Source organism: Catharus ustulatus, chromosome 6, assembly GCF_009819885.2.
Source record: "Catharus ustulatus isolate bCatUst1 chromosome 6, bCatUst1.pri.v2, whole genome shotgun sequence".
In the NCBI taxonomy this organism is placed as follows: domain Eukaryota; kingdom Metazoa; phylum Chordata; class Aves; order Passeriformes; family Turdidae; genus Catharus; species Catharus ustulatus.
In genome coordinates this window covers 15120009-15134276 of record NC_046226.1, presented here as the reverse complement: position 1 = coordinate 15134276, position 14268 = coordinate 15120009, and the positions used below count along the sequence as shown (strand labels likewise).

At 40.7% G+C, this 14268-nt stretch overlaps 1 protein-coding gene across 1 annotated transcript in view; it reads left to right on the top strand.

The window, feature by feature from the left end:
* The window catches only part of LOC116997377, a 104750-nt gene that overhangs the window by 27029 nt on the left and 63453 nt on the right, over nt 1-14268 (top strand). Inside the window, exon 4 of the mRNA XM_033061955.1 lies at nt 1080-1168. Coding sequence (XP_032917846.1) covers nt 1080-1168 — 89 coding nt within the window. The remainder of the gene's footprint in view (nt 1-1079; nt 1169-14268) is intronic.

Here is a 14268-nt window from a genome sequence, read left to right as displayed (position 1 = left end):
GATGTGAGTTCCGGCGTGCGTATCCAGATGGGATTTCTCTCTGTGTTGTATAAGAAGTTCCAGTAAGAAATTTTGCAGAAAAAAAAAAGAAAAAAAAGAGGAACATTTCTGAGCCTGTTCACTTATAAAAATACATAGGACAGGGAACATGTGCTTGTGGTATCCCAACACCATGTCTGTCACTCTGTCCTTTACCCCCAACACACAAGGAAGGTCCAGCTGAACAGCCAGCATTTCTTGGGGCACAGCCTAAGTAAAATACAAAACCAAACAATATGGAAAATAATTCGAAACAAAAAACCAAAACCAAACCAAAAGTGTGTGTGAACTGCTGTATAGCTATTATTTAATAAGAGTGCAAAGCAAGAAAACGCTTGAAGCCACTTAGTGGTTTGAGCATGGGACACCTTCTTTGCGTTGCTCTCCCCTCTGCCCTTTCTATCTGGCCATGTTCTGCTCCCCTGTAGCAGCTGGCTGCAGGAACACATGGCAGAGGCAAAAGCAGTCCACCCTAGGGCTGCAAGGATCAGCCCTTCATTGTGTCTGGCAGTGCCAAGGGCCAGCACATGAGAGCAGGGGCTGCTGCCAAGCAGGAGGCAGGATGGAGGTTTGGTGTGAAGTGCTGCTCCTCTGCAGACTCAAGGCAGCTGTGCTGGGCTGCCTCGGTGTGTGACTCTGCTCTGAGCCAGGGGAAACCTGAGGGGAGGCATCTAAATGCAGATGGTGGGGCAGAATTTGATAGTTCTGCTCTGGAGCAAACTCTAGTCCCTAAGAGACAGGCAGGACCCACCTTGCTGCTGATGTGGGGCTGGGATACAGGAGAAATGTTAGGGAGAGAATCCCAGATACTCCTGGGATTTAACTGAGGAGATACAAAATGCAACAACTGTAACTGCACTCAGTCCTTGTGCAAAACTGTTTCATTAAAAGACACCGTTCAGTGATTGCTGCTTTGATTTACTTATTTTCTAAAGTTTATTTTGCACTTACAGTTTGTGAGCTGAGCTGGCTTAGACTTTAAGGTTCTAGCATTATGTCTCCAGATTGAAGTATTTTGTTGTGTCACTCCTTGTTTCTAGTGCCAAGATCACAGTCAAAGGGAGTCACCCATGAAGATTTGTTCATGCAGCTAAGCAAACTTTCATGGATAAAGTTCAAAACAGAAAAGGTCAGTTGTACATATGTAGTTTTGTATATGTCTAGTTTTCTGACTTATGAGAAGGAGTCCTTGTGAAATAATACAAAAATAATTTTTCTGTTTGCTTTTTTAAATGAGTTATCTGTGGAAAATGCTTTATAGAAATAAGGTTTTTCCTGAAATTCTCTAGAAACAAGCTGGATCCAAACACACTTAAACTTGAAAAAAATGTGAGATGAATGAGGTGAGGCTCTGGCATATGTAGTCTTTTGGCTTCCTCCTAAATTTAGAGGTACACAAAGCTTAATTTCTGGGGAAGATTTAAAGCAGAGCTCTAAACTGGCTGCTAGAAGTTACCAGTCTTTTAACATGTATGTGAAATGAATACATCTAATTTCTGTTAGAACTCTCCTCTTTTTGTGTTTTTTATCTAAGCAGTGGGTCTCCCAGAGTGCCTTTAGTACTTTGCAGGATCTCGTGCTAGTAGTTTGCAAATGCCTGTGAATATCTCAATTTTTCAGAGAAGCTTAGGTTGGAATTTTGCTGCTTGGAAAGGAAAGCCGAGGTGCCTACCAAAAAGTTTCTGCCTTATGAGTGTTTCAGACTTGCTGTAGTCTTTCCTTGATCTGTATAACTATCTCACAAAAGCAATATTGAGAAATATATGTAGTTTGAATTCCGGCATTTTTTCAATATCAAGAATTAATGCATATTACTTGCAGATCAGGCCTGGTGGTGTTATAGGACAAACCATGTTCTCACCCATAAAGTTAATGGAGTTAATCTGGGAAAGGTTTTAGTCAGCTTTAAAGCCTCTGGTTTAAAAATACTTACTTAAGGAAACTGGAGTTGCCTGTTTTTTTAGGAGTGCTTTATTACTATTACCCTCATTCCTGATCAGATTGCTCTCAGTACAGAGCTGCATCTTTGTGCTAACATTAAATAAACATAAGACTCCACTTGAAAACACAGAATAGTATTTTGCTTTCTGGATCCTACTCTTGATGAAGTTCCTGGGTACCTTGCACTCCTAAACATCTAATATCAGCAGCACTGTACTACAAGATGAATGTACCTGACCATAGGTAGAACAAAACTGCACTTTATCCTTGAATACAAAAATTACTCTCCTGTGGCAGGAGCTTATATAAACTATGTTTCTTGGTTCTCTTTTCATGCCATCAACTCTTTCTTCTTCCACTAACAGAATAAAGAATAAAGGTCAGAAAAAACGGATACTAAACTGTAGTTGTGAATACAAACACTAACTTTATTTGTGTGACTTCATCTTTTGCAGAAACCTCTACCCATAAAGTGAAAATTGAGGCCAAAATCCCTCAGCAAAGAGCAACTATCTTAAGTCTTGGCCCATTGTTCATCTCTTTTCCAGGCCAAGCAATTCTTTGCTACTGAATTATTTACTGGAGAGGAGAACCAGCTTTATTCATCAGAGGAGCATTAGAATCCAACAGGACTGTGAATACATATTTAAAATGTTTACTAGTGTGTTTGAGGATATTTATTTAAAGCCTTTGGAGACAAGGTTGTTCATTACAACTTCAAATGAGGTTTGCCCTAGCAGTTTTTAACTTTCCGGATGCTTGTCTTGGCTTTTTGTTCTGCCCTGAATGTGTGGCTTTTTGTTTTGTGCCGAAGGTATCAGAAGTAAGATGTTATCTGTGATGTGAGATTACCTTATGCAGACATGGTGTGTGGTATTTTAGGCTTGAATTTATCCATGTTGGATGATGGAGGGCAGGGGAAATTCCACTGAATTCCACTGAGGGGGGATGAAATTCCAATTCTCCTTATGTTTAAGGCTGCAGTATCATGGTTGCAGTGGCTTTGGAATATTATCCTACTAAGCTTGTGAAGCATTTGATAGCTCCATGCTGGATGTCTTGTTCATTAAATCACTCTCACAGATATTCTGCTCCTGGTGCAATCATAGATAAACAGTGCTAATGCTTCCTCATAGCTATTAGCATTTCGATATCTTACACTTCAAACAGTTCCTTCACATTTCCTCAAGATTTTCAGAGTCTGCATTTGGATTAATTCTCAGAATGGAGCACAATTAAATATTCATTAAGGTTTCTGGAGAAGCTCTGGAGGCAGGATTTATTAATAGTGAAAATTCATTACTGATGCTGTTGTTCTCAACTGATAAGAGGTTTTACGCCTCTGTATGTTATATTTTTACTTTTTAAAAGATGACATAGCTTCCAACAGCTCACTGTCAAAAATCTTTCTCTGGCTCCTGAGACGGCAGAAGACTGAATGTGTTTAGGGTTAACAGCCAAATCTCCTGATCTGTGCCTATAAACTCAGCTCTGCTTGTATCAGGTAAGGCAAAACAATTTATGTAGTCTGCTATTCACATATTTCTCTCAAAGCTGCTTCTGATTGCTCAGATCTGACTTCTCTTTTGGTGACCTGCATCTTAATGCTTCACAAAAGTATCTCCATCCCCTCTGCCTCTGGCATTTAGTTCCCTGTGTACAGCAGTCCATGATCCAGCACATTCAGTGGTGCATGAGTGACTGAGATTAGGGGTACCACATTTTTGCTGGGGTGGAAATAGACGGGTTCTGTTACTGTGATGGTGGGCAGAGTTTCTCTTCCAGGAAAACTAGATCCCTTCCAGAGCCTTTCTGAGCTGCTAACCTTAATTTTACATTCTTACCATGCATTTGAAGCACCTGTGGCTAAAGGGACACTTTTAGAGATTAAGTGGTGCAAAACTAATCCTTCCTCGTGGTCAGAAACTATTAAGTGTCATCTTAAAGACTCCAGACTATGGGGCTCAGGGCTCACCATGATGTGGTAGAGATTAAGGCATTTGTGTGAAACATTCTCTGTATAAAAGGATAATACAGTCCTCAAACACATTGATGTTAAATCCTTTGTTTTACATTGGCAATCCTAAGGATATAATTGCATTTCAGTACAAATTGCTTGTTGCATTTAAATACAGTAAGTAAATCCCACATAAAACTCACTGTTCTGAATGCAAAGCATTTTAAGTCAGTGTTTCTAAAACAGCAACTCCCAGTGCTCCATCAACAGTGTGATCTGAGCAGGCTTTGCCTTCCTATAACCTGCAGAGAATGAGAGAGTGGGCAGAGACCTGATCCTTCTCAAATCCAGCTGTCTCCTCTGGAACAGAAAAAACAACATAATGTATAATAATATTACAGGGTATAAGCCTGGCCTCCCCTTCTGATTTCTTTTCCTACAAATAACATTTGTTGTCTTGTTGTCCCTAAATTGCCTTCAAAATACACTTTCTTCTGGTAGAGGCACAGAGCCCTTTTAGAAAGCAATGCCAGCAAAACATATGCTGCCTAGTTTTCATTGAAGATACACTCTGATGAAACTCTCACCTTAAACCAAACCTTTTCTGTCCTGGGTGGGCTGGAAACCTGTACTTGATGGCAGTTGGTAAAACACAGACCACTCTGATGTGATCAGAGTTCCAGCACGTACAATCACCACACTTCACTGTCTAGTTTGTGATGGGAAATTACTTGCTGAAAATAAATGTTCTGTTCTGAAAATAAATGTTCCCCAAAATGAATAATGGGTTATTGCAAATCTATAGAAAATTTCTTTGAGAAACACCTTGTTAGAGTAGCTGAACTGTCAGTAAGGAGAATGATGGTGGGGTTTGTTATTTATATGGACTACTTTTATCCCACCTCCTTGTTCTGCCTTAATGTTTGCTAGTTTGCTACCTGTCTAACATGAAATTATTTTTTCTGAGAACAGTTGGGTTAGTTGGAATCCAGAGGTCTCTGTGCTCCTCCTCTGCTGTGGTGAGGGGATAAGACATCCCTTAGTAATTACCTTTGAAATTGCAAAAGACTGGAGCCTTTACCTCTCATTAATGTCCAGATCTGTTTTGACTTATTTTCCTCACTTTGTCCAGATTTAATTAGAATTTTTTAGAAAATGTAGCTTTATGGCTGTAATAATCATCCAGGAATAATTTCTGAACCTTGTCATGAGTTTTGCTGCTCCTCACTAAGGTGCACTAACCTGCCACAGCCAGTCTCCTCTTCCTTGGGCAAACAATTATGTCCTCTCAGAGCATTTTCAGGCTGACTGTGAGCAGCAGCCAGCAGAGAGCTGCAGTAGGTGCACAGGGAGGAGGAATCCCTTTTCCTTTCAGGACTGTGTGTGCTGCGGAACTCTGTGTGCTGAGCTGGCAGGACAGCACTTATTAACATGAGATAAGGTGTCAGATAATTGCAGAGTGAGAGTAAAACAACTGGAAATTTTAAGTGCACCCTTCTATCTCCAATTTTTTAAAAAAATAGTATTTTAGGATTTTTTTTTTTTCCTTCCACCCTTTTGCAGAATCTATGAAACGACATAAAGAGCCCTTATGTTATCTAGTTGTGATTATTTCGGATCTAGAACTTTTCTGGTGCCTTTCCTTTCTCCTCTGCTGATTATTATGATACCTGTATGCAGAGGTAATAGAATTGCTTTGAGGAGAATATGAATATGAATCCCTTTGACTAAAATAATCTTGTGTAGTCACTTTATTTCTTTTTCTCTAAGAAAAAGTGAAAGAAAATATCTTTGGCTGAATCCTTCTCTGTCCCTACTTGGTGTTGCCATTCCAGAGGTTGGGTGGCTCACTTTAGAAGATGCTTTTGCCTCTGGTTTAGTATCTCTGTTTTCTGTTCCCAGGCATCTGATTGCAGTGTGGAGTACCTGAGTAAAAAGTGATATTCTACTACATTAATCTCTGTGTTAATCTTCTCCCTCCTGAATAGGGCATAAAACCCCAAAGAAAGCAGAAAATCTTTTCATGTGTTTCACCAAGGCATGGTATTATCTTAAGGATCCCTTTTAGTAGCCAAAAGTGTTTTTGTTTTTTTCAATTGACAATCATGCAAGGGAGAAACAGCTGGAGAGACAGCCAAGCAAACAGCACCAAATGTGTCCTTTGTTGTGGTGATCAAATTGACAGGGGCCAAGGTCAGGCCTTGCACACTTAGTTTGGATAAAATCCAGTCTTTCATAGAAGTCTGTTGGAGCAGGGCACAGGGCTTGTGCTGGATGAGTTGGTGGAGGCTCGACTGGTGAACCAAAGCGAGTCAAGAGTTTGTGTCTGCTGATATCAGTGTGAAGCCTGTGTGCTGACAGGTACATAGAACATCCAAAGGGACACAGTCTTGCATCTCTGCTGGACTAGCATGCTCTGGCTAAGAGCAGGCACAGGAGCACTTTTCTGCTCACCAGACTTGTGGTTCTGCTGCTGGAGGCAGCTGCCATTGCTCTTTGCCAAAGTGTCTTTGCCTGGAAGTTAATTATTGAAAATGTTTCCTCCCATTTCTGCAATAGTGGCTTTGTTCCCAAACCTGTGTCTTGGGTGGTTTGAAGACTTCCCGTTTCTAACCTTAGACATTTATGGGCAGTTTAGTAGATGACACAAAACCAAAGCAACAAAAATGCTTTATACTATTAATATTAAAAAATTCTATTCATTGAATAATTGCATATTGAAATCAAATACCAATTTAAGCTCAGTCTGAATGCCAGTACATCTTGAGATATAAAACTTTTCCAGAAGATTGCCTGAACTGAGTCTTTCTTTAAATACCATCTCTCCTGATTTCTAATGCTATTGGTTCAAAATTGCTGCTCATTCTTGCTATCCACTTTTACAACATCATTTCAGTCTGATACCTTTCCTGCACCAAGGGGATTGTTAGGGGACTCATTTACTTTTTTTTGTGACTTTGCAGAATAACTAGAGAAATAACAAGCCCAAAGAGAAAAAGGTAATACTATAGTTTGTCACCTAAGGTACCTACAGTATTACAAAGTTTAATATAAATAGATCCATAAACTTGAAGCGATATTTGAAAGACAGGTGAGATGTTTCAAAGAAAACTGGCTCCATGTGAAGAATAAGGAATGTATTCCTTTGGAACACAGTGTGGCTTGAAACATGCAGCTCTCCCAACACCTGAATCATCCTGTGGATGTGATGATGTCCAGAGGATATTGAAACATAGACACAAAGAAGAAAAGTCAAACAATAGAGGCAGAATGAAAGAAAAATGAACACTAAGATTAATATTTCAGCAGTCTATTTAAAGCCATGTTATTACAGTGCTTGAGGCATTAAATTTGCTGGTCTGACTAGTGTGGGAAATCATTTTATTTTAAACATTGTGCAATCTTGGAGAACTCACAGAAGTTTTCAACCAAAGTAATGCATTATACATCTGAATTGGACAGAAAAAAAGTGTAAATCCTACATATAATAAAAACTGATGGAAGCATAAAAATGCCTGGAATTTAAAAATAAATTATGAGGAGCATTCAAGGAGTTGAAATCATGTAAAGAAAGAACAGTGGAGACAAAGCAAACTTTACAAAAAAGGACAACTGGGAATTTCATCACAAGATTGCTCAAAGATGTTTAAGATATACTTTTCCCACTGGCTAAAGTTAATCCACAAAGTAAAAGCTAAATTACCTACTTGCAGGAAACCAGAAACAGGGCCAGTGTCTTGGTAATTCCAGGCTCACTGCTGCTGATGAACAGCAAGGTACATATTGTAGCTTCAGAAGAGGATGTGAATGCTGATTCCTCTACACCACATTGCCTGCTGTGGGAGAGAAGAGGCTGCTGGAGGGCTGAGCTACAGTCTGCCCCACACCCCACCTTTCTCATTCCCAAGGTGAGAGGACATAGGAGTGGTAGTTATGACAATGCATGCTGATCCACCTTTCCAAAATGCTTATTTGTACTATAGCGAGGGTGGGAGCAGAGACCTGATGTATTCACCAAACAAGGGAAATAAATGGTGTTAGAAACATCCTCCTGCAGCTGCTACAAACTGGTTCTCAGTGCTGAACAAAAAAGGAGTTTATCTCCATCTTCTTTTAGATTTGATATTTGGGAACAGTATGGTTTCACTTCTCTAGGCTCCTTTAGATTTTGTGTGATTAAGTATAGTCCATTATGGTTTATTATGTGACTCCACAACAGAAATCCTTCATTCCTTCCCTTTTCCCTCCCTCCTCTTTCCCCAATTGCCAAGGGAAGCTGTTGCCTGGGTTCTATGTGTCTGGGCAAGCTTTCTCAAGGAGAGCTGGAAACAGAGTCATAGTCTCAGTTCTGATGTGCTATAAGGAGGTGTTGTCAGGTTTTCCAATTGCCACTTCTGTTCCTTTGCTGGCCAGATGGCCCATTTGAAACCATCTCATCCGAGTTATAGCTCCTTGCTGTCAGCATTTGCTTTCTGCCTGAACTTCCAAATACAGCCCTAGAGTGATATCCAACCTTTAATTTCTGAACACAGTATAGTTATTCACCTTGCAGTTTGTTCTCTGATGCAGGATTTTTTTTTACAGTGTCTGAGTCCTTTTTTGGGCCTTCCTTAAGGAATTCTTCAAAGTATTTTTCTAATATTTAATTTTTAAAAAATTTTCTTTCTTTTCCAGGGAACTTTGTTTCACAACTTTGTTAAGATCTATTGTGGAACAAAACATTAGCAGTCATAACCACAGTGGTACTGAACTCTTTGTAGCCTAATTAAAAGTAAGCTTGAACTGGAGAGTTTGTGTTGAACATCCCTGTGTTCATTTCATTAATGAGTGCCCAAAGTGTCGCTCTGGACAAGACTGCCTTCAGTGCCATGGTGGGCCAGGTTGTGCTGTGTTTGGTCAGCCCACACAAAGCCAAAGGGAGTTTGCAGTCATGATGGGTTGGTTTGTGGCTGGGACAGCTCTCCTCCCTGATCCCCTCGATCCCTTCTGCCTCAGCCACGGGAGCCTCTGTCCCTCCCCATGTACCTGAGTCCCCTCTTGGGAAGAGACTCAGTGACTGCAAGGAGAGGTGACAGTATTTCCTCACTTAAGGGTAGGGCATGGGGAAGGCATGAACCTAGAGACCAGGACAGTAGGATAAACCCATCTCTTGGATTAAATTCAATAATCAATATTTTCTATGTGCTTAATGTCTCTTGTTAGGATAGTACATGCAAAAACATTGGTGAACATACTAGTGCCTAATTGTGGAAACCCCAGCCAGTTTGCTCTTTGAGATTTTATTTCCTTTCATGAAATGAAATTCTTTATTTCATTCAAGGAAAGGAAATCTTGTGATTTCAATGAGTATCGATTTGGCAAGGTTTGGTCCATTTCACTGTGAAAAGAGAGCACCCCACTGCCCAAATGATTGCTCCCTCCACACCTTTCTCCTCAGGACTACCCACGTGTTGGGCATCTCAGCAAAAAGCAGCTTTTACTGTTCCACTTAGGGTTAGGCTTGAAAAACCCACAAAACCCAGAGCTCCAGGGATGCTGCAACTACAAAAGGCATGCCAAGGGGAAGGGCACTGCCCCAACATTGCTCCCTTCACATCTTTCTGCTTGGCACCACCCATGTGTTTGGCACTCAGCAAAAGGCTGCAGTATTCTTAGATCTACCTTCATGTCTATAGCTATGTTTTTTGTCTAAATTGTGCTATTTGCTTTAATGAGCCAAAGACTTGGGTCAATGTGTGTGTCTGGAACACACCAGGATGTGGCTTTTGACTATTCCTCTGCTGTATTGTTACCTTCAGAAATTGCAGCAAGGATCATGACATCAGAGAACAGTAGAGTGTGGGGGGTTAGAGGTAATTTGGCACTTGCAAAGAAATCTACAGCCAAGAATCCCCTTTCACCAGCCCTTATGCAACCTCTGTTTTCACCTGAAAAGCTCAAGATCTAAAAATAACAGAGGAGAATGTCAGTGTGGGATTACATAGTGACTTTAATATTAAAAATATATCCAGGATGATTTTGAGCGTTTCTGAAAATGCCTGACATGTACCATCTTAAATACCTGTTTACCCTTTTGCAAGTTGGAATTTCTCCTGTGGTAGATCATTGGGCTGAATACCCAGGGGCCTGAGCTAAAGCTTAAACAGGAAAGACATCAAACAATGAAAATGCCAAAGCAGGTTTGCTGAGTGGAAAGTTGTTATCTCTGCATGTATGGGTTGCAAGGTTTTATACAGCCAGTAATAGATGGTCCATCAAATGCTCATCAATATGTCTTTTTGGTCCATGGATATAAACGCCCATGGGTTTAGTATTTGGAACCTGGTCTCTAACTCTACTCTGGGAGGCTTATTTTGCAACACTGAATATTTTCTGAGCTATCTATGTTCACTTCAATGTTTCAGGGCAGAAAATCATACAGGATACTTTTTCACTAGTTTATGAACTTTTTTTGCCTTCAGGTGTTTATAATTTATAAAAGGAGGTTTGAATGAACTTGTGAAAAAATGGCGAATGTTTTGCCACAGATTGCAGGGCCAGACTGTTCCAAGTCTCAAACATAAGTTGTTACAAGGAACAAGCACATATCATATATGTTTACAGTAGGATTAAATCCAAAACAAATGCACTGAAATTAGGTAACATAAAAGTAATGAAAAGGTCTTCATTCCCAAAATTCTACAAATATATCTGATGCTTATATTGTGGTTCTGTATTTTATCAAATAAGAAAAAGCTGGTGGAATATTTGAATCATGAAAGAGTAAAAAATACTAGGTGACTAGAAAAATATATTTATCAATAAATACTTATGCTTTTAAAAAACGTTGAGATCTACTGTTGATTATGAAAACATCAGCTGCTGTCCAGAAGAACAATATTGGAAACACTGATTCAGTAAAATGTACAACATAAACCCCTCAGAGTAATAAACAATGTAATAAAAACTGCCAGCTCATAATGGTTTAAGAGGTGCCTTCAAACTTGAAGCTGAGACTGTATAGTTAGAATAGTGACCAAAGTGGTGAGAAATTTATGCTGGTTCCTCTCCTTGCCTGTGGATTTTCCATATGACCAGTGGTCTGTCTCTGTGTAGCTCATCTCCCTGAATGCTGGGTGAGAGTTCCCGCTGAACTGCTGCTTCCTGAGGTTACTGCCTGTCAAACAAGTGTGTGCAGGCTTTTTATTTCACACTTGCATGAGGTTAATAGTATCAGCTTCAATTAAAAAGATCAGACCTTACGTATTTTTGATTTTGTATGTGCATGCAGCTCCACTGGCAGACAGGACTTTATCAAGTACTGACAGCTTGACTGGGTCCCAAAATGGGGATAATATTTCTTTCTCTCTTTGTACTGAAGATAGTAGCCACACTATACTGGAGACAAGTGTTTTTGGGTGGTTCTGGATAAAGGTTTATTTTCCTACTGAAGTAGTACTTAGTCATGCGAAATATTTTCTAGCTTGAGTTCAGCTTGCTATTAGTCACTGCTCCGTGCAGTTCACTGGGTTTGTGCCTGTGGCCACATCTCCCTGACCAGAGGCACAGCAGTGGCAGGCAAAGCTCTCCCTCAGCTCTGTCTTTGCAGGGATGCTCCCACTGAACGTCCAGCCTTGCTGTCTGCTGCTTGTGCTGCACAGGAGACAGGGGCACACTTGTTAGGGGCTTATTGCAGAGGAATTACTGTGAAAGGGACACTCAGGATTAAATTACATCTGCACCTGCAGGTGCTGCTGGGGAAAAAATTGCCACTGACAGAGATGTAGCTGAGTTTGATCAGAGGAAAAAGCATTCCAACAAACTCAAATGGCCTGTTGTCTTCCCTTGTCACAGCTTATTCACTGACTGGCAAAGATGTGTTAAAACATTTGGTATGTTCTTTCCCCAGCTGTAGATGATACCTAAAAAAATTTAAAATCCCATTTGTCTCAACTTTTCCCCCAAAGAGATATTGCCATTAAAATTTCTGTGGCACTTACAATAACTAACAATAACATTGGAGTTCTTTTATATATATTATAAATTAATTTGTGGTCAGTGAGAATTATCTAAGCAGATTCTGTTGCACTAGTGAAATAATATGAAGAAAAGCTTTTAATTTCTATTTCAGGACCATGTGGATGTAGACTAAGGCTGTGTTGATTCTTTGACTTTTTTTTGTATTTCTGACTCATTGTCACTTCAAGCTGTCTGATAGAAATGCAAATCTTGGTACCTGTTAAACATAAGCAGTATCAAACTGGATTTCCATCCAAATAAACAGCCCAATGATTTCTCCTGACAACCTGTGCTGAGACAGACATGGCAATGGTGAGGAGGCTTCCACCAGTTGTGCAAGAGGGACAGAGCTCAGGCAAAATTACTGACCTCAGCAATAACAAATTTATTAGTCTCTTGTCACATACATGGGAGTGAAGTAGGAGGCTGCTTTAGGCTTGCCTAGTAGGAGGGTGTTTTTTGAGAGCACGTACATAAGACACCTTCCAGTTTTGCTGGTGGGCTTCATTGCAGAGACTGGGTTGGTCACTCCCTCCACATGCACTGCATGCTGTGCTCCTTTCACAGGTGTGGAGAAAGGGTGCGAAAGCAACCAGTACAAGGTCTCAGAGCCCTGTTCCAACCTGATGATTCAGGCTAAAAACAAGAGCTATATTCTGTCTGACAGGTCCCCCCATGGAAGAGGAGCCTGTGTGGAAGATGGTCAAAGGGATGTGGTGAAGGGGCAAAGGAAGAGACAGGGAGTGTCTGGCAGGCTGGAAATGTGCAATTTCACGATTATAAGCTGCACCATTTTGACTAAAATTTTGGTCCGAACCCAAAGTGCAGCTTACAATCAGGCGCGGCTTATATATGGACAAAGAACGAAAAGTTGCTGTTTTAGTTTGGAGGACAGGTGTCTGCTGAGAAAGGCAGGAGCTTCTCCTTGAAATGGAGAATGTAAACCCCCCTCTCTCCAAATTATTATAATTTCAAAATCAAGGGGCTTTCAGGTAAAAGTATGGGAATTAGGAATAACAGTTCTTTTCTAGGGAAATTAAAGTAGAAATACAGTACTACAACAAAACCCCAAACCTTGACAAAGTCAGAGTACAACCTGACACCCCGTCAGGCAGGGTGTTGGTAGCAGTCCCATTAAATGGTGGTTGCATCCTCCTGCAGTGACAGATGTGGCTCAGTTGGAGCAGTGCTCCTGTACAAGGTGCAGTTTCCCTCTAAAGGTCCAGTGGTCATGTGGAGAAATCCGGTTTTCCTCTGGAGTCCAGTGGAGAAAGGGGCTCCCTTAGTGTCCCAAAACCTCTGTTTTTATCTTGGTAAAAAATGTTGGGCTCTTCCCTGTGGCTGGAGCAACTTCCAATGGGATGCAGTAATTTTATCAGTCCCACAGTGGGACTCAATGGGCCATTAGCAGAAAATGACTGGCTGGGGGAAGGATGGGTTGTAAAAAGATAAAGAACAATGCCCCACCTGGTTTCAATGGATGGCCCGTTAGCAGAATATCTGCCGTTGAGATAAGGATCACTGCCCCCACCCTCAACAGATGGTGATAGAACAGATACCTTTTATCACACTCTGTATTGTAACCCAAGACAGTTGTCGACACCCAGACATGCGGCTTATAATCATGAAATTACTGTATGCTATTTTATTGTGCTTGAGCAGCAGCTCTGCCTGGTTAAAAGCAGTAAGCTACAGAGTGAGGAGCTCATCTCACACGTGTAGACTAGACTAGCTGATCTCGCATGTGAGCTCAGTTGTTATTTAAGCATACAACAGTAGCAGCCTTTATCAAGACAAAATAGTTAGAACCTTAAAGAAGTTGGAGATTGGAGGCTTTCTGCAGAGTTCTTGTGTTGTAGAGGCCCTTCAGGAATTCCCTCCATACTTTAGGCTGTACTGCTTTTGGTGCCAGAGCAGAGACTGCTGGAGAACCAGGAATGGCTCCTGGGGCAGAAGAGGCTCCTCTTACCAGACTGCTGGCCATCCACTTCAAGCATCTTCACCCCAACAAGATTCAGTAACCCAAAACTATGAGTACAGTGTTATTTTAAGAGGGATTATGAACATGAAAAATTGAATTAAGTTGGTGGATCTCTTAACTATTGAGATGAAAGAGTTGTGAAATTAATGCTATAGTTTGAGAAGGAAATCATATACCATTCTGTTCATCTACACCGCTAGTGGTACTTTTTAAAAATTGTGATTTTCAAGTTAATTACTTGTCTTTTTATAAGGGATTTCTGGATACAGGCTTCAGCCCAGTGTTTTAGAAGCAAATAAACTTCTGATTTACCTCCAGACAAGCCTCAGTGGAAGTACTGCATGTGGCTGAA